This window comes from Perca fluviatilis, chromosome 2 (assembly GCF_010015445.1).
Source record: "Perca fluviatilis chromosome 2, GENO_Pfluv_1.0, whole genome shotgun sequence".
NCBI classification, from domain to species: Eukaryota; Metazoa; Chordata; class Actinopteri; order Perciformes; family Percidae; genus Perca; species Perca fluviatilis.
In genome coordinates this window covers 45,369,155-45,395,629 of record NC_053113.1, presented here as the reverse complement: position 1 = coordinate 45,395,629, position 26,475 = coordinate 45,369,155, and the positions used below count along the sequence as shown (strand labels likewise).

Sequence of the window (26,475 nt, the reverse complement as noted above, 5' to 3'; positions counted from 1 at the left end):
CAGGATAGATAAACGTACAGGTTTCCAGCCTGAGTTGCAGGGCAAAATCAAATCGCTGGAAGATCAGGCTGGCACCAAATGCTTGCTCGTGGAAAATTGTTGGGTCTTTGTAAATTATAGACTATGGTCTAGACCTACTCTATCTGCAAAGTGTCTTGAGATAACTCTTATTATGATTTGATACAATAAATTAATTTAAACTGAATATCAGAAATATACAAAACATTTTCTGGCAAAAGCTGCAACCAAGACCACATGATTGGCCTTGACACAAGAGAGACATTTTCATACATGTGCAATAAGGCGCAGTTGGCAATATTTGAGTATTCGATATTAATATTTGAGTGGCTCGAAGAGATCAGGGCCTCCCTCTGTCCCAGACTTGTGCTCTGGCATTTTCATCATTGCTAGCAAGACGCCTCATTCTGTTCAACTGGAAGTCCCACCTACCCCCCCCCCACTCCCCCCCTGTACCTGGGCCAATGACGTCATGGCTCACTTGAAACTGGAAAAGCTCAGGTATACCTTGAAGGGATTGGTTAATCAATTCCATAAAGTATGGCAACTATTACTGGACTATTGTAACAATGTCTACACTTTACACAATGTCACTTGATAACTCTCTGTGCCTATTCTAATATAGATATCCAACACTGCCCTTTTTATTTTACTTTATTTATGTATTTTGTATTATGTATTTTCTTTTTTTTTGTATGCTCGCCAGTCTCCGGGGAGGGAGGGGTGGGTATGGTGGGATGATTGTTTGTGTTTGTGTTTCTTGTTTGTTCAGAAGAAACCAATAAAAAATAATTGAATCCTGAAATCACTTCCTGAAGCCAACATACCTAATACTCTATCAGCAGTATCTGTGCTGTACCTGGACAGTCTTGAGTGCACGGTCAGCATACAGAACTCCAGCACTGATGTCCACCACCGCTCCGTCTCCCTCAGCCAGGTTGACATGGGGGATGTGCTGGCTGAAGTTCTCCTGGTTCAGGATCACCATAGGAACCTTGTTCCTGTGCAGAGTGTTCTTAATCAGCTGGTAACTCTGACTGCTTTCTGGTCCCATCACCAGGAGTCCTGTTTGTCTGAGAGGGCAGATCAGTAAAGATGAAGGTGGCATCTTGGCAAGAAATGGTCAAGACACACAAAACATTTACAAATCACCAACTGTGCAACATTGTTGGTACTAATATTAAAAGGAAAATAAAAATTTAGAACATAATAGTATCATATTACAACAGTCAAACAGGGCAAATACTAGAAGAAGTCAACTTCACACTGGTTGGATACAAATGTGTAAGTGTAATTCTCACTGCTTAAAAACATATATGTGTAACCCACATGACTTTTGGGCTAAAGAAATGTATGTGTATATGTATTGTGGTAATGAATGGGTGAATTAAATCACTAGATGCATGAATGTAGACAAGTTGCTAGAGACTGCATGTAGGTCTGTGGGTTTGAGCCATTGTCCAATCACAGTGAGCAAACTGAGTGACTGACATGTCTGTTTAAGCCAATCAGGCACAAGTAGGAATAATGGCACAGCCTACCTGTCTGAGCTAAAAAAACTGCGGAAGAGAGATTAACGTGAGGAAAGATAACAGAGTGTACGGATAAATCCTGCTGTTTTATTGTTAAGAGCTTGAGAAGTTAAATATATTGGTGTTAGATCATGCAAAAATAGTTGACGGTTAGTCGGGTCTTTGCATCCGCAGGGCCTCGTTGGAACTTGACTGCCTCGCTATTGAATCTGTTGGGCAAAAAGAAAAAAAACGCGCCAGGAGTTTCCTCCGTGTTATCTTTCTTCAACTAGTTCGACAAGTAAGGTAAAACACCTACATTGTGAATTAAGATGCATTATCAAGTGTTGTTCGCTATTTTTATTCTGTGAATGAGTGCATTTGTTTAGTAAGTTTAATTTTATTTCGCTAGTTGTGGAGATCTCGTGGTTGTGCTGGGTACCGCCATTTTGGGTGTGTCCAGGCTGCTCCACAGAATCGGTGAGAATATTGATTCAATGAGATTCTATTTTCCAATGTTAACACAGCACTTTTGTATATTGTGTATTTCTTTTGAAAATGTGAATTTGTGTATATTGTAAAGCAGCTAGTTTTACATTGTTCATTGTAATGCTGTTATTATTTATCAATTATGGTAAATAACTAATTGAACTTGATAGTTTGACATGATTGATACTTATGATATTTCTCTGACTCTGTCTATTGACAGGTCAGGTTTTTTTGTGTGTTTTGGTTTTTTCTTCTGGTGAAGTTGTGTCACCCAGGATTGATGGCGAGCCTTCCCCCCAGGAGTCTGGAAGAGTTTTGAGTCTGTTCATGTACACTGTATCCGCTGGTGTGGTAGGACAGCTTTTGCACACATTCATTTCTGTACACCTGGACTGAAACATACACTGGTCTTACCAGCTCAATTATCTTAAGACTGTACAGTATTAGGTTATACAGGGGTATATGATTGTGATTTCAATGAATGTATGTGTATTTTTATTTTATTTTCCATAGTAACTTGAACATTGAACTGTAATCCTGAAGTTTAGTGTGACACAGGTTAGAAAGGTGCACCTAAAAGATAGAAAAAGAGGGATTGTAGGATCTTTATTTGCCAAAATTGAAAATCTTGGTATTCAAACTGTTGTCCTTATCAAATTGTCTGTTGTATGTGGATCCATTTACCATTTCTTTATATAAAAAGCCGGCATTGTTCAACTTCAAAGCACCATTGTCTTAGTATCTCTGTGCTCCAGTAGTCAAACCTAAAATTCTTCTGGGCCCATAGTCATAGCAAGTGAGTATCTGTTACATATGCATGCACAAGTACAGTATGTATGGAGAGTCAGAGTTCAACTGGGAAGTCAGTCTGCAAAATATGATAGATGTTTCCAACAGTAAAAACTGTAATATTTACATGTGCCCTGAGGTAAGCCCTGGTTGTAAAAAGGTTAAAAAGACCATGTATCCAGGGCCGCATTAACCTATTGGGGGGACCCAGGGCAAAAATGATAACAATATTACTTGCGATAAATAAAGAGATTTTAAAGTGTATTCTCTCTGTATGCTCAGGTGTAGAGCGGTTACCTACCAATCGGAAGGTTGGTGGTTCGATCCCAAATTGTTCCCGATGCTGCGCCATCAGTGTGTAAATGCGTGTAAATGTTTATCTGATGACTAGGTGGCACGTTGTACGGCAGCCTCAGCCACAGTGTTTCAGTTTGTGTGAATGGTGAATGGTTTCTGTACTCTGTAAAAGCGCTTTGAGTATGTGCAAAACCAGCAGAACAGAAAGTTCCATGTCTTTAAAGGGGACACATTATGCTTTTCCGTTTTTTCTGTTTTATCTACAATGTTATAATATTTCATGTTAAACGACTCGAAAATTTCAAATAAAGAGGTCAACGTATTTTTTTTAATTATTTTTTTAATTATTGAGGAGTAAAGCATTATACATTGAAACCATGAAAGTTAATTTTTTTTTTTTTTTTTTTTTTTTTTTTTTTTTTTTTTTTCTCCTCCTGTGTTTTTAACTATAATGACCCCCCCCTCACCCTCAAAACATCTTTTCCCTGGGCAGCCTAAATACAACAGAATAACAATGCATCTGGTTACAAAGACAGAATATAACCATTATGTCACTATACCATTTCAAGGCATGTACCCATGTATACTAATCAAAACAAAAGTACTGGTGACAAAAGTATCATTATTGCAGTATAAATGCATACTGAAAAAAATAAAAATAGTAATAATTTTTCCATTCTGTGAGACAAACTACACAAGGGTCAAAACAACAAAATACAGTGTTACAGAAAGGTATAAAGAGAGAGATGCATGAAAAATAGGTTAGCTGGGTAATTCTTTCAAATTTTTAAAATATGACAAAATAAGTTCCCATTTCAAATAAAATCTGTCCACAGATCCCTTAAGTGAAAATTTTATCTTTTCTAATTTTAAAAAGAACATCACATCCTCTAGCCAAGCTGTTGCAGATGGTGGGGTAGGGGATTTCCAACTTAACAAAATTCTTCTGCGGGCCAATAAGGAGGTATAAGCCATAATGTCCCTCTGGGTTGCAGTTAAGGTAATTGTTATAGAGTCACTGGGAGATCCAAAAATAGCTATTGAAGAACAAGGCCGCAGTACCACCCCAAGGGCCTCACTAATAGTTTTAAAAACCAATTCCCAGAAATTATTTAGAGAGGAGCAAGACCAAAATGTGTGTGTTAGACTGGCTGGGGAGAAAGAGCACCTATCACAGGTTGCGTCTAACCCGGGATATATTCTAGCTAACCATTCCTTGTTCAAGTGAACCCTGTGAAGCACTTTAAATTGTATGTGCCCTAACCTAACAGAGGATGACGATGAGTGGACTCTTTTGAGCGCCTCCCTCCAGAAAGCCTCAGACAACTTTATGCCCAGTTCATCTTCCCATTTGGATTTAATTTTATCCAGATCATACCCTTTCAAAGACACGAGCTGGGAATACAATCTGGAAATCAATCCCTTATTATTAAAGTTGAGAGTAAGACTGTCTAAGGGCGAGGTAGGGGGAAAATCAGGGAAGGGTGGAAACTTGTTCTTAACAAAATTACGAATCTGAAAGTATCTAAAAAAAAATGGCTTTGTGGGAGGTCGAACAGTCTGCAGAGGTTCTCGAAACTGCTAAATATACCTTCAGTATATAAATCTTTGATGCATAATAACCCGGAAGTTACCCATTGTCTAAATGATGGGTCTGTTGTAGAAGGTGGGAATAAATGATTTTTGTAAATAGGACCCAAAACTGATGCTGATGTAAATTTATAGTGACAGCGAAATTGGTTAAAGATCTTAAGAGTAGAAAGTACTACAGGGTTAGATGTGAATCAAGAAGCTTTCAAAGGTAGGGAAGAATACACTAAAGCACGAAGAGAGGAGGAGTGACATGTTTGTGCTTCAATTAAACACCAATTTGTTTCTGGGCAATGAAGCCAAAATAATATTTTCTGTATATTTGACACCCAGTAGTAATAGGTGAAACTTGGGAGGCCTAAACCACCTACATCACGGGACCTCTGAAGAATATGTTTATTAACTCTGGGGGTCTTATTTTCCCAAATGAAAGAGGATATAGTTTGATTAATTGAACAGAAAAAGGATTTGGGCAAGAAAACCGGTAGGGACTGAAACAAATAAAGAAACCTGGGAAGGATTGTCATTTTCACTGAATTTATTCTTCCAGCTAAAGTAAGTGGAAGACTATGCCACCTGTCTAACTCAACCTTTGTTTCTTTTAACTGAGCTTTATAATTGGCTTCAAACAAAGAAGAAAAGGAGCGCGTTATATGAATCCCAAGATATTTAAAGCCATTTGGAGAAAAACGAAAGGGTAATGATTCTTGTTGAATTTCCATCCATCCATCTTCATCCGCTTATCCGGTGTCGGGTCGCGGGGGGAGCAGCTCCAGCAGGGGACCCCAAACTTCCCTTTCCCGAGCAACATTAACCAGCTCCGACTGGGGGATCCCGAGGCGTTCCCCGGCCAGGTTGGAGATATAATCCCTCCACCTAGTCCTTGGTCTTCCCCGAGGCCTCCTCCCAGCTGGACGTGCCTGGAACACCTCCCTAGGGAGGCGCCCAGGGGGCATCCTTACCAGATGCCCGAACCACCTCAACTGGCTCCTTTCGACGCGAAGGAGCAGCGGCTCTACTCCGAGCTCCTCACGGATGACTGAGCTTCTCACCCTATCTCTAAGGGAGACGCCAGCCACCCTCCTGAGGAAACCCATTTCGGCCGCTTGTACCCTGGATCTCGTTCTTTCGGTCATGATCCAGCCTTCATGACCATAGGTGAGGGTAGGAACGAAAACTGACCGGTAGATCGAGAGCTTTGCCTTCTGGCTCAGTCTCTTTTTCGCCACAACGGTGCGATAAATTGAATGTAATACCGCACTCGCGCGCGATTCTCCGACCAATCTCCCGGCTCCATTGTCCCCTCACTGCGAACAAAACCCCAAGGTACTTGAACTCCTTCACTTGGGGTAAGGACTCATTCCCTACCTGGAGTAAGCACTCCATCGGTTTCCTGCTGAGAACCATGGCCTCAGATTTAGAGGTGCTGATCCTCATCCCAACCGCTTCACACTTGCGCGCGGAACCGATCCAGTGAGTGCTGAAGGTCGCAGGCCGATGATGCCATCAGGACCACATCATCTGCAAAGAGCAGCGATGAGATCCCCAGCCCACCGAACTGCAACCCCTCCCCACCCCGACTACTCTTGATATCCTGTCCATAAATATTACAAACAGGATTGGTGACAGAGCGCAGCCCTGGCGGAGGCCAACCCTCACCTGAAACGAGTCCGACTTACTGCCGAGAACCCGGACACAGCTCTCACTTTGGTCGTACAGAGATTGGATGGCCCTGAGAAGAGACCCCCTCACCCCATATTCCCGCAGCACCTCCCACAGTATCTCCCGGGGACCCGGTCATAGCCTTTTCCAGATCCACAAAACACATGTAGACCGGTTGGGCATACTCCCAGGCTCCCTCCAGGATCCGTGCGAGTGGCGAGCTGGTCCGTTGTTCCACGACCAGGACGGAATCCGCATTGTTCCTCTTCAACCTGAGGTTCGACTATCGACCGAACCCTCCTTTCCAGCACCTTGGAGTAGACTTTACCAGGGAGGCTGAGAAGTGTGATACCCCTGTAATTGGCACACACCCTCTGGTCCCCCTTTTTAAAAAGGGGAACCACCACCCCGGTCTGCCACTCCTTTGGCACTGTCCCAGACTTCCACGCAATGTTGAAGAGGTGTGTCAACCAGGACAGCCCCTCCACACCCAGAGCCTTGAGCATTTCTGGACGGATCTCATCAATCCCAGGGGCTTTGCCACTGTGGAGTTGTTTGACTACATCATTGACTTCCGCCTGGGAAATTGACAATGATCCCCCATCATCCTCCAGCTCTGCCTCTAACATAGAGTGCGTATTAGTCGGATTCAGGAGTTCCTCAAAGTGCTCCTTCCACCGCCCTATTACCTCCTCAGTTGAGGTCAACAGTGTCCCATCCTTACTGTACACAGCTTGGATGGTTCCCCGCTTCCCCCTCCTGAGGTGGCGAACAGTTTTCCAGAAGCACTTTGGTGCCGACCGAAAGTCCTTCTCCATGTCTTCTCCAAACTTCTCCCACACCCGCTTTGCTGCCTCTTTCACAGCAGAGGCTGCAGCCCTTCGGCCGCCCTCCGGTACCCTGTAACTGCCTCCGGAGTCCTCTGGGATAACATATCCCGGAAAGACTCCTTCTTCAGTCGGACGGCTTCCTTGACCACCGGTGTCCACCACGGTGTTCGTGGGTTACCGCCGTTGAGGCACCTAAGACCCTAAGACCACAGCTCCTCGCCGCAGCTTCAGCAATGGAAACTTTGAACATTGTCCACTTTGGGTTCAATGCCCCCAGCCTCCACAGGGATGCACCGAAAAGCCTCCCCGGAGGTGTGAGTTGAAAGTCTGTCGGACAGGGGCCTCCTCCAGACGTTCCCAATTTACCCGCACTACCCGTTTGGGCTTACCAGGTCTGTCCAGAGTCTTTTTCCTCACCCCCTGACCCAACTCACCACCAGATGGTGATCAGTTGACAGCTCCCGCCCTTCTCTTCACCCGAGTGTTCAAAACATACGGCCTCAGATCAGATGAAACGATTATAAAATCGATCATTGACCTTTGGCCTAGGGTGCTCTGGTACCAAGTACACTTATGAGCATCCCTATACGAACATGGTGTTTGTTATAGACAATCCATGACTAGCACAGAAGTCCAACAACAAACAACCACTCTGGTTTAGATCAGGGAGGCCGTTCCTCCCAATCACGCCTCTCCATGTGTCTCCATCATTGCCCACGTGCGCGTTGAAGTCCCCCAGCAGAACAATGGAGTCCCCCACTGGAGCCACATGCAGGACTCCAGTCAAGGTCTCCAAGAAGGCCGAATACTCCGAACTCTTGTTTGGTGCATATGCACAAACAACAGTCAGAGTTTTCCCCCCCACAACCTGCAGGCGTAGGGAGGCGACCCTCTCGTCCACCGGGGTTAACTCCAACATAGCGGCGCCCAGCCGGGGGCTTGTGAGTATCCCCACACCCGCCCGACGCCTCACACCCTGGGCAACTGCGGAGAAGAAAAGAGTCCAACCCCTATCCAGGAGTATGGTTCCAGAACCGAGACTGTGCGTAGAGGTAGCGCTCCACCTCCCGCACCAGTTCCGGCTCCTTCCCCCACAGAGAGGTGACGTTCCACATCCCCAGAGCCAGCGTCTGCCGCCCGGTTCTGGTCCGTCGAGGCCCCTGACCTTCACTGCCACCCATTTGGCAGCGCACCCGACCCCAGCGGTTCCTCCCACAGGTGGTGGGCCCATGGGCTGGAGAGATGGGAGCCACTTGGCTTTTTCGGGCTGTGCCCGACCGGGCTCCGTGGCAAACCCGGCCACCAGACGCTCGCTGACGAGCCCTCCGTCTGGGCCTGGCTCCAGAAGGGGGCCCGGGCTTCCTCCGGGCAGGGTCACTCCATTGCTACCTCGTTGTGTCATAGGGTTTTTGAACCATTCTTTGTCTGGCCCCTCACCTGAGACCACTTTGACTTGGGAGACCCTACCAGGAGCACAAAGCTCCAGACAACACAGCCCTCAGGGTCATAGAGACACACAAACCTCTCCACCACGATAAGGTGATGGTTCCCGGAGAGGTTCTTGTTGAATTTGTAATGCCAAATCATTAATGGGGAAACATTCACTTTTTTGGAAATTTAATTTGTATCCTAAGAAAGTACCAAACCGACCTAATAATGATATAATTAAAGGACAACTGGATACGGGGTCACTGATGTAAAGCAAAAGGTCATCGGCGTATAGAGACACACGATGCTCAATACCCCCTCTCCTAACCCCCTGGAATGTGGTGGCTGTTTTCAAAGCTATTGAAAGAGGTTCAATCACAATGTCAAAAAGAAGTGGGGACAGTGGGCATCCCTGACGGGTCCCTCGTGCTAATGGGAAAAAGTCTGATCGAGAATAATTAGTCCGAATTGATGCCGAAGGGGAACGATATATTAATTTAATCCAAGACGTAAAAGTATTATCAAAACCAAATTTTTTTAAGACTGCAAACAAATAAGGCCATTCAATTCGATCAAACGCCTTCTCCGCATCCAAGGAGATAACTACCTCCGGGTGCAGAGAAGTATCAGAAAGGTACATTATGTTAGCGAGTCTACGAATATTAGAGAAAGAATGGCGACCTTTGATAAATCCTGTTTGATCGTCTGAGATTATCGAGGGGAGGACATGTTCTAAACGGAATGCCAACACTTTAGCTAAAATTTTAATGTCAGTGTTTAAGAGAGATATAGGAAGATACGATTCACACTGGGTAGAGTCTTTGTCCTTTTTGAGAAGGAGTGTAATAGATTCTTGTGAAAAAGTTGGAGGCAGAGAACCTGCCTCCAAGGATTCTTTAAAAACCTCAAAAAGAATTGGTGCGAATTTCTCCTTAAATGTTTTAGAAAAATCAATAGGATACCCATCGAGGCCTGGGGACTTACCACTCTTCATTGCCATAATGGCCCTACAAATCTCTTCAATCTCGAGGTCACGTTCTAAATCTACTGCTCTGTCAGATTGTATCAGAAGGGAATTCAGAAGTACATAATGAAGAGTAAAAGTTTTAGAAAATTTTATTAATATCTTTTGGATTACTAACTAGAGTTTGATTTGAGTCTTTTATTTGAGAAATAAGACGGGAGGCAGTTTGACGTTTCAGCTGGTGAGCCAAGAGCCGACTTGATTTGTCTCCATATTCATAGTAAAGACCACGCGTCCTCATTATTAATTGTTCTGCATGAGAAGTGGATAAAAATTAAACTTTGTCTGCAACTCAACTCTTTTTTTATGTAGTTCAGCTGTGGGAGCTTCCGAATACTGTCTGAGTGTTTGCAGTTCCTTCTTGCGTTCTTTGTTAGCATACGATGTATAAGAAATTATTTGACCTCTCAAGTAAGCCTTTAAAGTCTCCCAAAGTAACGAGTAAGACACTGTATCTGTTTTATTATATTCCAGAAAATTATCTATACTAGATGAAACAAAGTTACAGAACTTATCATTTGATAGCAATAATGTATTAAATGCCCAGATTGGTCGTTCTCTGATGTTCAAAGAGCAACTATAGCTGAGTAGTCAACTTTCTTGACCATTGATATAAACAAGTTGTCTACAAAAAAATAATCTAGTCTAGAAAAGGAATGATGAACATGAGAATAAAAAGGAGAATTGTCTAGCCAACGGGTTTAAGAATCTCCAAGGATCTACACAGCCGTTCTGTTGCATAAATAGAGAGAAGGCTATTGCCATATCGGAAACATTACTACAAGTGCTGGATCGATCCAGCTGAGGATCAAAAACACAATTTAAATCCCCAGCGAATAACAAATGATGTGTATCAAGCTTGGGAATTATCGATAGGAGACTGTTTGCAAACTGGACGTCGTCCCAATTGGGAGCGTAAACATTAACTAAAACCACTGGGATTTGAAAAAGAGACCCAGAAACAATAATGTAACGGCCATTAGGGTCACAGATTGTATCAGAAGGTAAAAACTGTACTCTTTTATTAATTAAAATTGCCACACCTCTTGATCTGCTGTTAAATTTCGAATGAAAAATTTGACTAACCCATATCTTACGAATTCTATTGTGATCACTCAGTCTTAGATGTGTTTCCTGTAAAAATAATATATCTGGTTTAAAGGATTTAAGATGGGAGAAAACCTTAGCTCTTTTAACGGGACCATTTAAACCCCTGACATTCCATGTCATAAGTCTCACAGGATGACCTCTATCTTCATCACCTATGTTAACTATATTATACCTAAATTAAAAGCATACATAGGTTTTGATCTAAAGCCGATTGTAGTCATGAATTGTAAATGACAAAATAAGATACAAGAAACCAGAGGTAAACAGTCCTGCCAACCACCCCTCCCTCCCAACCCCCCAAAAAGAAAAAAAAGAGAGAAAAGATTGAACATTACTATACCTAGATCTAATTCCCCAACTGAGGATGATCGCAGATCAAACATACCAAAAAACTTCCAAAGAATGCGAACCAACAAACAAAGTCATATACAATGTGAGTGCAGCCCCCTCATGAAACAGTTTTTAAAACTGTGTAAAAAAAAACAACAATATAAAAGAAAAGAGAAAGGAGAAATGGAATGTGCGATTTTACATACACAATACCAGCGCAATCTCGGGTTGGAACATAACTTTACAATATGGAGCTTTTTGATTAAAGTCTATGAAACCGTATGAAATGCTTTTTTTTTTTCCTTCTTACCCGAGGGATAGAAAAAGAAAGTCTTTGCACATTATTCTTCACCCCAATTAGAACGGTAGAACTCGTTGGCTTCTTCTGGCGTGCTGAACAAGTGTGTTTTCTAGGGGTGGTACGGTTCACAAAACCCACGGTTCGGTTCGTATCACGGTTTTAGGGTCACGGTTTTCGGTTCAGTACGGTTCTTATTTTTTCTTTATCACTCCAGAATATACTTCAGCATATAGCTAAAATTTGCATATTGAATGCATGTTGCACAAAACGTGCACACAGTGGCAGTTCTATATTGTTTTATTTCATCATAGGTAACATGAAATCCAAAATGTTCCCACACACTATAAACGACGCTGGCGCATCCTCCAGCTCTGGGCAGCCTCTCTCCCACTTGACATTTCTGCAGGTGACGTGACGTGACCTGCAGCGGCACCCCACTCCACTTGAGGAGCGGTCGGCTCGGTGTCTCTCAAAATCTGATGAAAATCTTTTAAACTGACCTTTGTCGATCTGAAATGAAGACAGATTCAGCAACTGCATGGCCTATTTCTCGCTTAAAATGTTTTCAGAAACACGTTTCGATGAACTATTTTAGTACAATATGAGATTGTATGAGACCGCCATGACAGTCTGGCTTTGAAATTTGGGACCAGCCAGACCCATGTGACGCAATCGTCCAATCAGCTGCCACGGGTTGTGTTTGTCACGCCCATCCCGCTCGTCATTTCCAGTAACTGTTTTAACATAGGTGTCGAAAGTGGGCACTACGGCAGTAAGAGGTTAGTAACCATTAACAGTGTACTGACGAACCGTGCGGTACACACACGCTCCGAACCGAGACTAGCGAACCGAGCGGTTCAGGTGTTTTTTCATGAACCGTACCACCCCTAGTGTTTTCCCTTCGTGAGTGACCCGAAGCCTAGCTGGGTACAAGAGGCCAAATCTGACTCCCTTTCCGTAGAGCCGGGACTTCACATCTTTGAACGCCGCTCACTTTTTCCCCAACTCAGCGCTGAAATCCTCGTGGAAAAACACCCGGCGTCCGCGAAAGAGCAACTCTCGCTGTTGCTTACTGAATCGGAGGATGCGATGCTTGTCCTGGAAGTAGTGAAAAAGAACCAGAAACACTCTGGGTTTGGTCTGGTTAGCCCTCGCATCGTTGGTTGGGTAGGGTCCAACTCGGTGGGCACGAGAAAGAACAAGAGGACTTGTGAAGAAATTTTTCCCCAGTACTTCCTCAAAAAAATCAGTCATAAATTTAATCATATCTTGTCCTTCCAACTTTTCGGGGATGCCCACAACTCTCATATTAGATCTCCGTGAGCGATTTTCGAGGTCGTCCAGCTTTTCCTTCAGTGATACATTCTCTTTCAGTAGTGCATCCATTGAAGCCTCAACATTCACCAGCCTATCACTGTAGTCATGTAGTCCATCTTCGACCTCGCGAAGCCGCTAATCATGAGTTTCGTAATATAATTTAACTTGTTCCAGTGTCGCGTTCACAGGTGACAATGCTGTATTTAAAAGTGAGTGAACCACTTGCGTCATATCAGAAAGAAGCACTGCAAGTGTTTTTTCAACATTAAAGCATGTAAACATGTTCTAATACAAACCCAAAATGCAAGTATAATCCTGAAAAGGCTATATAATAGTTGCCCTTTAATACCTTCCCAACTGCCATTGGTTTCCAATTAGTCCACTACAGTGAGACACTCAAGATGGATTAATTTGGCAAAAAAAATACTTATACTTAACACTGGTTCTTTCATTTTGATGGTCTTTTCAGGCAAGTCATTCAATCATTTTCTAGTCAGTGTCTAAGTGCTTACTGTTTTAATATAGGTTATGTGTGTAAAGCACATCCAATCACAAATTTGGGAGAAAATAACATCTGCAACCAAGATTACATGTTTCCCTGTTATCATGTAGCTACATGTAACAGTGTATGTAGTGTCAACATTGCAGCTGTGGAGAAGATTAGTCATCTGCTCCAGGCAGGAACTACTGAAGTGTTTTTTTAAGCTACTGCGGTGTTAACATTGTCACATGTAGCTACATGCTACAAACAGTAAAATATGTCATCTTGGCTGCGGTTTAATTCTCCCTAATTTCAGGTCACATTACTCCTGAAACATTTTTGGTTATGTAGTATTTGGTTTAAAAGTCTTTATCTGCGTCTTTATTTATTTTTTTACTGTAGAAAGTGCTGCTATATTCTATTAGTGTCCACTGCTAACTACAGTAGCTACATGCTAACAGCAGTTAAATATGTCATCTTGGCTGCCAATTTGTTAAATTCTTTGGTTTCAAAAGCCTTTATCTGCGATTTTTGATGGTAGAAAGTGCTGCATCCATTACAATCTAACGTTAGCCTAGTGCTAAATATTAAGTAGGTGCATGCTAACGCCAGATGGCTGTAAACTTGGCAGCCAATGCTGGTAATTTCTCTCCAATTTCGGGGTCACATTACTGCTGGGACATTTCCGGTTGTGTAGCATTTGGTTTAGAAGCCTTTATTGGTGATTTTTCATGGTACAAAGTCCTGCTATATACTCCGTTGCAGTAGATCCAACTAGAGAAACAACAGTGGAGGCTGCGGTGGAGCGGAGCGCAGATTCCAGGAAACACTCTGGCCAATCAGAGCAGACTAGGCTTTTTCGGAAGAGGGGCTTAAAGAGACAGGCGCTCCTACAGAGCGTCTCATACAGATGGTGAAATTTTTCCTTCTTAAGTTTCCTTTAGAAATACAGCCGTTTCTGAACTTTCTTTATCAGGGCGGAGATGTTAGATGACCATGGCCATGACAGGTTCTCTGTGATGCTGATTCCAGGAGATAATTTTGCTATTAGGCTCAGATTTGTCTTCCAAATTAGTTTGGCTAACCCGTAATTTGTAATTTGTGGGCGTTCAGTCAAAAATTGCACTGCACAAGTGGCTGTGTGGTTGCAAGAAAATATGCCATGACAATGTGAAATACTAGAGATGCACCAATACTGATGCCAGTATTGGGTATCGGTCCAATGCTGTGCGCATGTACTCGTACTTGTAGTCATAAAATGACTCTGATACTACCACACCCAATACCACCTCATAGCAATGTGACACTTACTTCCCCGTCAAGCAGGTATAGGTGACGGAAGAGGAGCAATGCCAGCCGTTTGGAGATTTTTGGCTGTAAAAAAATAACTAGGCTCTGGCCCAATGCATGATTGCACTTTGCGACCAGCCATTGTCAGTGGTTAATAATACTGGGTTTAGACGTCTTCTCAGTGTACTGGAGCTGAGAGATTACCAGCCGTCACCACATCACAGAAACCGTGTTTCCAAAGCTGCTTTGTGAAAAAGCACATCAGCAGCCTGTTGCCTGTAAACTTTACCACTGATATTTGGAGTAGCGGTGTTTGCCCAATGTCTCTCATCAGCTTTACGGGCATAGACGTGGAGAAAGTCATATTTCAATCTCATCTGTCTGCATGCGGTTTCTACACAGCGCTGTTTTAATAACCACAGTGCTACTCAGTAAATAGGGATTTTTTTTCACAAACAGGCTGAAAAGAAAGCTCTTGTGTGTAGTCTAACTGTTTTAACTGTTAGTTTGCCACAAGTCTTTAAATTTGGACAGAATCTTGTGAATTTAGCTGCTGGCATAAACAAACAATCCTCTCCGCTTTATCGCTAAATCCACATAGGTACTTAATATGCATGCATTCTTCATTCTTTCTAAACTTCACTCAGTATTTTGATATTAGGAATGATATGCCCAGCCACTGAGCTTTGAATAGAAAAAAGGCATGGTACTTTGAAAATACTGCTTTGTTCTAATTGACAACAATATCAGAGAAGGCCAAAATCATCTGTGTGTCTGAAAACACCCTTGGACCCCAGAGGGATTATTAAGTAGTCGTATCGGTACTCGTTATCGACAAGTATCCAAATGTACAGTAAGTACTTGTGGTATCGGTGCATCCCTACGAAATACAATTAAAGAAGTCCAGTTCATCAAAACCCCAGTTGTAATAAATGGGAATGAACCTATAAAACATTGACATCTGACTGGACATGGTATGACCAGTGGACAGTAATACAGCAGATCACTGCAGCTCCACTGTGAAGTTATTGAGTCCCAGAGGGAGAGGTTGTGAAACATAGGCTCTAATTCAGTAATCTGCCTGATAGATGGCTGACTCGCCCTCTGCCAGCAGTGTTTTCTAAAGGCTGCTCTGACATCTGTCAGGAGCCATAAGGCACACACAACCCCAGCTAAAGGCTTCAGCCATTCATCACAACATTTTATGACTATGTCTCCCTGTGTGCTTGTGTGTTTACGAGTGTGTGACGGAGGAGGGAAAAGCCACGCGAGTGCAGGATCGTAATATGATACGTCATCTAGTCTAACCTGTCAGACTTGGTGATTTGTGGCACTAGTTCAGCAGCTGGATGTGCACACATGTTGCCACGTACGTGGAGAAAATAAAGAGGTTTCAGCTTTGCTCCGGCCCTTTTTCGATGGCTCCATCTGTCCCAGAGGCAGCAGCAGAAGTGGGAGGTATTGCTCACACCAGCCTCGCCTGACCATTTCTCATTGTGATGCAGACTTTTTTTTTTTTGCCAGCCCAAGGGCACAGGTGGCCTTCAGATGCGGACCCATCAGTCATGAGCTGTGGACGGGTGCACAGGGGATGGGGAGGCGCACTGTCTTTCTAGGGAACATAATGTGGGCGTGGCTTGGTACCATAAATTATAACCCTGAGACATGAATAATGAATCAATGTGTTATTCAGCTCTCTGGCACTGAGAACAAACAGAGGTAATATGAGCAGGAAACTCAAAGTGCTGCAGGAGGGTTTGCTCACAGTTTGATGCCACTGTCATATTTATAAACACACAAATTCTTCCACGCTCTGCGTATGAAAATCAGAGGTTTAGCGTGATGAAAAAAGCCCCTGTTCCACATTCAGAGGCATGGGAGCTGTCAAGGGGTGATTCAGTGACGCCGGAGGTAATGAGAAAGTCATGCATTTATGGCTCCCGTAGATTGAGTTGCTGCTCTTGTGCGTACATAGCACCTTGAATGTGACAAATCCCCGTGTTCTGGCAAAGCTTTTGTTATGTTCCGTTTAATGGGTTTTCTCTCTGTGTGTTTCTGCTGACTGCTTACCTGTACAGTTTGACACCCGCCTCCCTCTCCAGCTGGGCCCAAAGCTCGTAGCACTCCTCCATCATGTGGGTGTAGAAGTCCTGCTCATAGGCCTTGCGGATTATGCGGGTCTGGCCATGGGAGCTCCCTCGGCTGTGGGGCAGGACGAACTGGAAAAAAGATGAACATTGGAACTTGGTTCAAATTAAATAACTTGATTTGGGAATAACATACAACAAACTGGCCAAATGTATCTGGTAACGGATCACGGTTTTGAGTCACGGATCGGATCAATTTTTGGATCAGCACAAAAAGGGGAATTTAAATGATTTATTAAAAATAATATAACAATAACTTTTAACAATAATTACTTCTTTCACCAGTAAATTGCTGTTAAACGGCAAAAAGAGATGAGAAAAGAGTATTTTACTATAACTCTGAATGCAACACAAGGTTTACCAGTTTCAAGTAAACGCACCATTTAGTCCCGTCTGTGGGACAGCAGTGACTAAGTGCTAGTTTGTGCCTTTTAGCTCATAGCTGTAGCTGCAGACTGTTGTACGTCCCAGTGTTGGAATCCTATACAGTCAAATACAGTCACACTTTACACTGTTTTGCTATCAGCATTTTGACCATGTTTAAGCCAGTTACTAATGGTAGGCTAACATTTTAACATGTGCCGTTCACGTGAACAACAACATTGTATCTTTTCACTGCAAAGTATTAGCATACTTTAAGTAAAAAAAATGTGCCGTGAGTGTTGATCCGTACGGACCGCGTATAAACCATGGCCCATTACACCACTTAACATGTGATTCCCAAACCATGGGCACTTATTTCCTGCAGCAACAACCTCCACTCTTCTGGGAAGGCTTACCAGCAGAGAGCATTACACCAGATGTCCACGGGATGAAACCGCATAGGGTCACGGTTAGGGTTGGGTACCGAAACTCGGTGCCAATAGGGAATCGGTCCCGACGTAAACGGTAGTAACGAGACCGAATAAGAACGAAAGTTTCGGTGCCTCATTTCGGTGCTTGACTTTACACTACACCTGACAGCATGTAACGTTAGCCTACCTTTAGCTAGCAGCTGGATTAAACACCGGTAAAATACTGACAGCTAACGTTAAACAGTGTAAAGTGTGACTGGATTTCACTGTGGAGGACTTCAACAGCGGGATGTAACAGTCTGCAATGCAGCGCAGCAGCAGCTGCCGTTGTCGCAATTCATAGATATACAGTAGTAGTACTAGTAGTACTATGTTTATATGGTCGGAATTAAACAACACAGACGGTGCGTTCACTTGCAGCTGCCGTCGTCGGAATTAAACAACACAGACGGTGCTTTCACTTGCAGCTGCCGTCGTCGGAATTAAACAACAAAGACGGTGCGTTCACTCACAGCTGCCGTTGTCGGAATTAAACAACACAGACGGTGCGTTCACTTGCAGCTGCCATTGTCGGAATTAAACAACACAGACGGTGCATTCACTTAAAACAGGTAGCCTCGTGGTGCATTCACAGTAATTGTAAAATACCCTTTTCCCATCTGGGGTTCAACAGCAATATACTGGTGAAATAAGTTATTGTTCTAGTTATTACATTATTATTAAATCTTTAATTTTGACCATGGCCTTAGCAATAAACAAGTCACTGACTGTTGTTTACTACCCTTATTTTTTTTTTCTTTATTGAAAAGTACAGGTTCAGGCACCGGCACCGTTTTAAAAGTATCGATTTAGCACCGGAATCGAAAAAAAAAAACGATACCCAACCCTAGTCACGGTTTTGTCACGTTTCACTCACATTTCTAATGTCCACTGGAAGCTTTCCAGAAACAGAGCATCTTTAAGTCTGTTTTGACTGAATACATGTTTGCAGTAGGACTGCCGCCTCTAAGTCCACTAATCGGTCATTTTGGTCTTAGTAGATTAAGGTTTCTTTAGTTGTTTAGTCATTTTTTAATGCATTTTTAATGCTACATGACTTATTTCCGATAAAACTTATAAGCACATCTCAGGTAAACACAAAATAGAAAGTGGTGCTTTTGATTAGTCGACAAAATCATATGAGTGTTGGTCGCTTGTTTCTTTAGTCGAGGACAGCCCTAGTTTGCAGCTTATTGGTAGTCTATTTGGTTTCTGTTATAAACATTTTGCAGGGGCGGCCCTGCGAGTACTTCTCAGGCAGAGTGACAAACAGGGACAAAAGCCTCTGTGGTTGCATTCCCATGGAAACATCCCGCACAATATGACAGGAGCTTGGAAAATAGCAATATGGGGCACTGAATTTGATAAATGTACCGTTTATCAGACCACAAATGAGACACTCCTAGTTGCTGGTAGCATTTAAGCCATCAAATCAAGGAGGACAAGGAGGATTAAAAACAGAAAGACTCTTCAGAAGAGCTAATTATCTTGGAATTTTTATGTTCTCTTCTCCAAAGCTGAACGCTGCTGTTGTCCTTTCTCAGCAGTAACGTAAAACGCATCACTTGAGCTGCTGCGCGCGAAAGTCGCTGGACTACACCATTTAGTAAACATACCCATACTAAGAAATACAGAGAGAGTTGTGTGGAGCTGATTTAGTCTTAATTAGCTTTGTATCAACTCATTTGACAATGGCTTGAATGTAACAATCATTCATTATTATAAAACAATGGCGCACTATAGCTTTAAGAACAGGTGAAACTAAGTTCCTTAATTATTTTGTTTCATCTGCCAATTTTTGTTTTGTCAGGATCATTAATCTGAGTGTGACAGCCTCACTCTATCTCTCTGTCCTATTTACCACTCTCTATCTCTCCAGTTGTGTTTCCACGAGTGCCAGTGTTAAGAGCTCCGTCAGGGTTGGTCGGCTGCACCTGGAGAGGGAGGGGTAAAAGAGACTCGCGATGCATCGTTTCTAACATCTTTGCATCAGTAAAATCTGATTTATTTATAGTATTATGAGTAGAGAGCCTGTGCCTTTTATTTATTAGAGATGTGACCAACAATTTGTGACTGACAGTTTGATATTTGGATTGATTCCACTTCTTCTCTCGTGCATGCTTTTTCATCTCCACTGCTGTGGTTAATTGCACTGCTGTGGAGGCCTATGTGTGTCCGTCCGCGCCACATTTAGGTTTGAGTGACGAAACCCAGGGCCAATATGGCACCAGTTCCTAAATGACTGGTATCTACCGGACAGAAAGGAAACGCAGATTTGGGTGCCTCATTTTTGTGCCACTTACATGCCTGCGCTGCTCTCTGATGCTCCGAAATGGAAAATACAGGCAACAGAAACATTGCTGCATGTGATGCTAGTTAACACTACACTTGGCAGCAGGTAACATTAGCCTACCATTTGCTAGCAGCAGGCTTAAACATGGTTAAAATGCTGAAAGCTAAATGGTTTAACGTGTAGCTGTATTTCACTGGAAAGGATTCCAACCCCGGGATCTCCAACAGTCTGCAGCTAAAGACACAGAGGAGACTAGCTGACCGTTGAGACAGCGTGGACACTGCCGGAGTTGTAGGAGAAACAACACAGACGAGACTTAATTGTGCATTCAACTGAACCTCGTAAGCTCATGGTGCATTCAAGTACACCTTGAGAAACAAGTTTCCTTCTGCCATCTAGTGGTTCTTTTTTCTGTTGTTAGACAGCAATTGACTGGTGAAAAAAGTTAGTTATTACATATTAAATTAATTATTTAAATTTGACCGTATGGCTGTAGCAATAAACTAGTCATTCATTATTGTCGCCAACTGTTGTTTTGTGCTCTTCCTTTATTAAAAGTATCGGTTCAGGCACTGTGTAGGCACCGGCACCTTTTTAAAAGTATCGTTTTAGCAACGGTAGCGGATCAACCCAAACGATACCCAACCCCTATCACATTAGAGATTAACATGGAGGAGGATGAGTTACACATTCCAGCAAATTCCTACAAATCACTGACAGCTTCCCTTCATCTGGATGCTCTTTCTCCTCTATTCTTTCAGCTGTAAGTTGTGTGCTGCAGCACTAACCATTACACACAGACACACTTTTGTCAAGCTTCACATAGGCTTACATTATGAAAATTATGACCCCGATTCCCAAAACCATAGTAACTTACTCTGCCTGCATGCGCACGGCGAGGGAGGAGAGGGAGGGACCGAGACACTGTGCTCCTCTGCTCACAGTGACATGTGAGATGTTATTGATGTTCCCACCCTGATGAAAGCCTTTATTAAGAAGGACAACTGAGAGAAGATCCCCTTTTGGCAATGCCTGAGCCTGAGACAAAGTCACACAGCCTGCATGCAGTGGTGGGTAGAGTACTGATAATCTTTACTCGAGTAAAAGTAGCCCACAATACTCTTATAATGAATTACTCAAAATCACAATTTGAGAAATGAACTCAAGTAAAAGTAGAGAGGATTGAGCGATTATGATATTTTAAACAGAATTTCTGTCAAAATATCATAATCCGATTAGTTCTTCATAGACTAAATATGCTATTAATATGCCTTAAATGGAAGTGAAAGTATTTCTGCCAACTTCTGCAAAGCGCAGTGCGGCCTGCCTACCAACTTGGTTGTTTGCTTCAGAACAACCAAAGAAACTCTCTGTACCACATTGAATTGCAGAGCATCATATTCTTTTGCACCACCATCAAATCGCATTGTATTGCAGGGAAAGCGCGGATGCTGCATACACCCAGGGGTTAAAGTGAGATGGAGGGGTGCGGGGGGGAGGGGGGGTGCTAACACCACATCAAATTCCATTCCCAAATTTAAAGTCTCTATCCACTACACTGCACTCAAACAAAACTCACTTTAAAAGCTAGTACACCTGTAGTCTCGCATTGCCAGACCTTCCTCCACAGCGCTGCGGAGGAGGGTCTGGCTAGTACACAGTACTCCGGGATGGGAGAAAATTGGCTGTGGTTTATTGGCATTTCTTTAAACCAATCACAATCATCTTGGGCGCTTTACGGAGCAACGGTGCCTCTGCAAAATAGTCTCGGGAAAGAACTTGTTTTGGTGGCAAGCAACTAATAAGTCTCTGGCGGGGAGTCAGGGTGGTCCGGGATCGCTGCCGCCCTGGCGCTGTGTGGGTTTTTTTATGCTAGTGTTAACATTGTCGGATGTAGCTAGATGCTAACAGCAGTAAACAATGTCATCTTGGCAGCCAGTGTGGTTAAATTCTCCCCAATTCTGGGTCACATTACTCCTTAAACATTTCCGGTTATGTAGTATTTGGTTCAAAAGCTTTTATCTGTGATTTTTGACTGTAGAAAGTGTTGCTATACTCTATTAGTGTCCACTGCTAACTATAGTAGCTACATGCTAACGGCCGTAAAAGATGTCATCATGGCCGCCGATTTGTTAAATTCTCCCCAATTCCAGGTCGCATTACTGCTCAAACATGTCTGATTGGGTAGTGTTTGGTTCAGAAGCCTTTATCTGCGATTACAATCTAATGTTAAATATTAAGTAGCTGCATGCTAACGCGAGATAGCTGTAATTTTGGTCATCAATGCTGGTCATTTCTCCCCAATTTCGAGGTCACATTACTGCTGGGACATGTCCGGTTGTGTAATATTTGGTTTAGAAGCCGTTATTATATTATTATATTATTATATTATCTACAGCGAAGGCTGCGGCAGAGCGGAGCATAGATTCCAGGAAACACTCTGGCCAATCATAGCAGACTGGGCTTTTTCGGAAGGAGTGCTCAAAGAGACAGACGAAACTACATAGCACCTCATACAGAGGGTGAATACAGGTGCAGCAGCCATGGGCAGTATGAGAAAAATAGTGTTTTTTTAACATTAAAGCATGTAAACATTTTCTAGTACTAACACAAAATACAAGTATTATCTTGAAAATGCTATTTAATAGTTGCCCTTTAAATCCCAGTGATGCTTCAGCCTACATCCATGCAGTTACACGTAGCATATATTAGGGGGAAGAGCAGCAGTTTGAGCTTTGACAGGTTATAAATGAAACAAATCACACTACTTCTGTCTTCTTTGGTCCACTACATAGATGATTATTATTTAATTAATGCATGCACACCTGTACATGTATAGTGTACACTCTGTCTGAATACTTCTCTGTCTCCTGCATTCAGTGGCGGAGGAAGTATTCAGATCCTTTACTTAAAGCAGTGTTTCCCACAGATTAGAAAGCAATTTTTGGCAACCAAGTATCAAAAACTGAGGAGGACAGCATCCAACAGCATGTCCTCCTCAGTTTTTGATACTTGGTTGCCACAAATTGCTTTCTAATCTCCTACTCTTTCTTCAATGCCTAACAAATCTATCTCTTTCTCTCCCTGACCCCTGTCTTTCACTGGTTGAAGCCTGAAAATATTGTAAACAATTGAATAACATTTAATTACACTGGCCAGACTGTTCAGTTCTGTTTCAGACTGATACCTCCGGTTCAGGCTAGTCCGCATCCTCAACACGTGCCTTTTTCAGTCGCGGAAAATATTTTTCATTTCTCATCTGGATTGAAGCAGCAAACATTCAGCGTAAGAGTAAGAAAATGACATTATTTATAATAAGTTTAATTGATTCACAGCTGCTACATATAGTGTTTTGACCTCGACAACCCAACTGCATTTTATTATTGCAATTTTTATTGCGACTAGTTAACTTTCTAAAGCAGGCACAATCGCTTGTTTGCTAAGGGTCAGGTCGGGACTCCAACATTAACATTAACTGACAGAATATAAAATATTTTTATAGCACTTTTTACTGTGTTATTGTGTAAAGGTGTTCACGATATACCGGCCTGTCATGAATTTGTGAATTTCGCCAGCCGTCTTCTCTCGTTTTCATGGAGACGCTGTGTGCACGGAGGGGAGGGGCTGTGTGTGTGTGTGTGTGTGTGTGTGTGTGTGTGTGTGTGTAGCCTATGTGAGAGAGACCCGTGAGTGACCGAGAGACGGAGGAGAGCAGGGAAAGGAAATGCAGCTGAACGAATACGCTGCATGTTTTAAATAGCGTTAAAAAAAATAATGAAATAACGAAACGCAATAGGTGGCGCACCGCCACAAATTAGTCTATGTGTGGGAAACACTGTAAAGGTCCCATGGCATGGAAATTTCACTTTATGAGGTTCTTTAACATTAATATGAGTTCCCCTAGCCAGTGGCTAGAAATGGTGATAGGTGTAAACTGAGCCCTGGGTATCCTGCTCTGTCTTTGAGAAAATGAAAGCTCAGATGGACCAATCAGGAATCTTCTCCTTATGATGTCATAAGGAGCAAGGTTACCACCCCTTTCTCTGCTTTGCCCACCAAGAGAATTTGGCCCACCCATGAGAGAGAGACATCATGGCTTTCAAACGAGCAAAGTGGCAGTTGGTCAAGGCCACACCCCCACCCTCCACCTTGCCCCCCCCTCTCTCCTCCTCAATAGCTACAGACACAGAAATGGCACATACTAAGGAAAGCTCATTGTGGGACTGGCTCTAGTGGCTGTAATTCTGCACCAAGGCAGAATTTTGGGAAAGAGACTTCAGATACAGTATTAGAGGACCACTAAGGTCTATATAAAAGAGACTTCGATAGATAATATAGGGGGACCACTAAGGTCTATATAAAAGAGACTTCAGATACAGTATTAGGGGACCACTAAGGTCTATATAAAAGAGACTTCAGATACAGTATTAGGGGACTAACGTCTATATAAAAGAGACTTCAGATACAGTATTAGGGGGACCACTAAGGTCTATATAAAAGAGACTTCAGATACAGTATTAGGGGACCACTAAGGTCTATATAAAAGAGACTTCAGATACAGTATTAGGGGACCACTAAGGTCTATATAAAAGAGACTTCAGATACAGTATTAGGGGACCACTAAGGTCTATATAAAAGAGACTTCAGATACAGTATTAGGGGACCACTAAGGTCTATATAAAAGAGACTTCAGATACAGTATTAGGGGACCACTAAGGTCTATATAAAAGAGAATTCAGATACAGTATTAGGGGACCACTAAGGTCTATATAAAAGAGACTTCAGATACAGTATTAGGGGACCACTAAGGCCTATATAAAAGAGACTTCAGATACAGTATTAGGGGACCACTAAGGCCTATATAAAAGAGACTTCAGATACAGTATTAGGGGACTAACGTCTATATAAAAGAGACTTCAGATACAGTATTAGGGGACCACTAAGGTCTATATAAAAGAGACTTCAGATACAGTATTAGGGGACTAACGTCTATATAAAAGAGACTTCAGATACAGTATTAGGGGACCACTAAGGTCTATATAAAAGCATCCAAAAAGCAGCATGTCATAGTAAAAGTACTAATACCACACTGTAAAAATACTCTATTACAAGTAAAAGTCCTGCATTGAAAATGTTACTTAAGTAAAAGTATGTAAGTATCATCAGGAAAATATGCTTAAAGTATTAAAAGTCAATAAAAGAAATGCTGGACTTGTAGGCCGTTATATTGTTGGCTAGTATATATGATAAAACATCAGATTTTATAAACTACATGTGTTTTGTGTGCAGAAATCTTAATGTGTAAAGTAACTAGTAACTAAAGCTGTCAGATTAATGTAGTGGAGTAAAAAGTAGAATATTTATATATAGCATAGTAGATGTAGAAAGTTGCATAAAAAGAAAAAAAGTACCTCAACATTTGGACGTAAGTACAGTAGGGGAGACACGGGTCAGTTGTAACACTTCCAATTTCTCCAATCAGGAACAAGTTCCGAATCACCTGATTCACTCTAAACATGCTCTGTTACTTTAATACACGTGTGAAGAAGCAGTCCCCTCTGACAGACACTGCACATTTTAGAAAGCAAAAACTCATTTTTAACCTAATTTATTTTTGGGATAGCAATGCCAGCTTTGTAGTTAAACTCAACAAACCTAAATCATGTTTATTGTGTGTCTATATGGATATTGTTCATGCATCGTTCATGTTAGTGCTAATGTTTTAGCGGTTAGCTGTAAATTAAGATAGTTTCATGGCGACAAAATTCTGGGTTAGTTGTAACAAGAGTCGGGGTTACACAATGTTACAACCTACCCCAAGCAAAAGTTTGGTTATATTTATGTTTTTTCCTTAAATTTCACTGAGTGAGGACTGCATCTCAACACACACACACACACACACACACACACACACACACACAGATATATTATGATAAACATTAATTTAAGTGTTGAATAAAAGTTTCAATATTTAAGTTTTTGTCATAATCCTAATTTCATGATGTAACATTTCAGCCCAGGGTATGGTACAACTAACCCAGACTATGGGGCAAAGTCTAACATTTTACTCCTTGTGTTTGAGAGTAAACCATGCATTTTCTGTTTGGGTTGCAGAGATAACAGCCACGACATATGTAATTAGTTTGTATAACATTTTGAACCCACTGGCCTAAAAGAGCTCCAAGATACAGTCAAAAAATGTTACAACTATCCCCGGTCTCCCCTACTGGAGTAAATGTACTTGGTCACATTCCACCACTGCCTGCAGTCTCTGAGCAGTGACTGTTCATAACTAACGCAACAAAGTTGTGTGTGGGACACACCTGCTCCAGCAGAAGAGTCTTCTTGTCCCTCTGTGCCAGCTGATAGGCCGTGAAGGAGCCCTGCACCCCGGCCCCGATCACTATGCACTCATACTCCCCTTCCGTCGACATGCTGCCTGGATTCAGCACGAAAGCTCAGCATGCAGATCCACGCAACTTGTTTCAACACGACTGTAGAAAGGAACAGATCCGCCTATCTGTGTAGACGGTAGGCCATTTGTGCCCCGAGTAATTCCTGCTAGGGGCTGAAATCTGTGCGCCTCACAGAACAAGCTTCATCAGTAAATACCTTTGTTTAAGGCTAGATTATTATACATGGTTAAGGGTATTGCTGGCGTCAGACTCTGCGCCAGTCTGACATGATAGGACCATAGACTCTATATTCATATATAGGCTACAGTCAATGTATAGG

General features: G+C 42.5%; 1 protein-coding gene across 2 annotated transcripts in view; it reads right to left on the bottom strand.

Moving 5' to 3' along the window:
• pipox (pipecolic acid oxidase) overlaps nucleotides 1-26,258 on the bottom strand; it is a 79,249-nt gene extending 52,991 nt beyond the window's left edge. For both annotated transcript variants that reach the window (XM_039787296.1, XM_039787305.1), the window contains exons 1-3: nucleotides 26,064-26,258; nucleotides 16,538-16,686; nucleotides 878-1,091 (exon numbers count right to left, since the gene is read on the bottom strand). In XM_039787296.1, the coding sequence (XP_039643230.1) occupies nucleotides 878-1,091; nucleotides 16,538-16,686; nucleotides 26,064-26,174 (474 nt within the window). In that variant the 5' untranslated portion in view covers nucleotides 26,175-26,258. The remainder of the gene's footprint in view (nucleotides 1-877; nucleotides 1,092-16,537; nucleotides 16,687-26,063) is intronic.
• Between the last annotated feature and the right edge of the window lie 217 nt (nucleotides 26,259-26,475).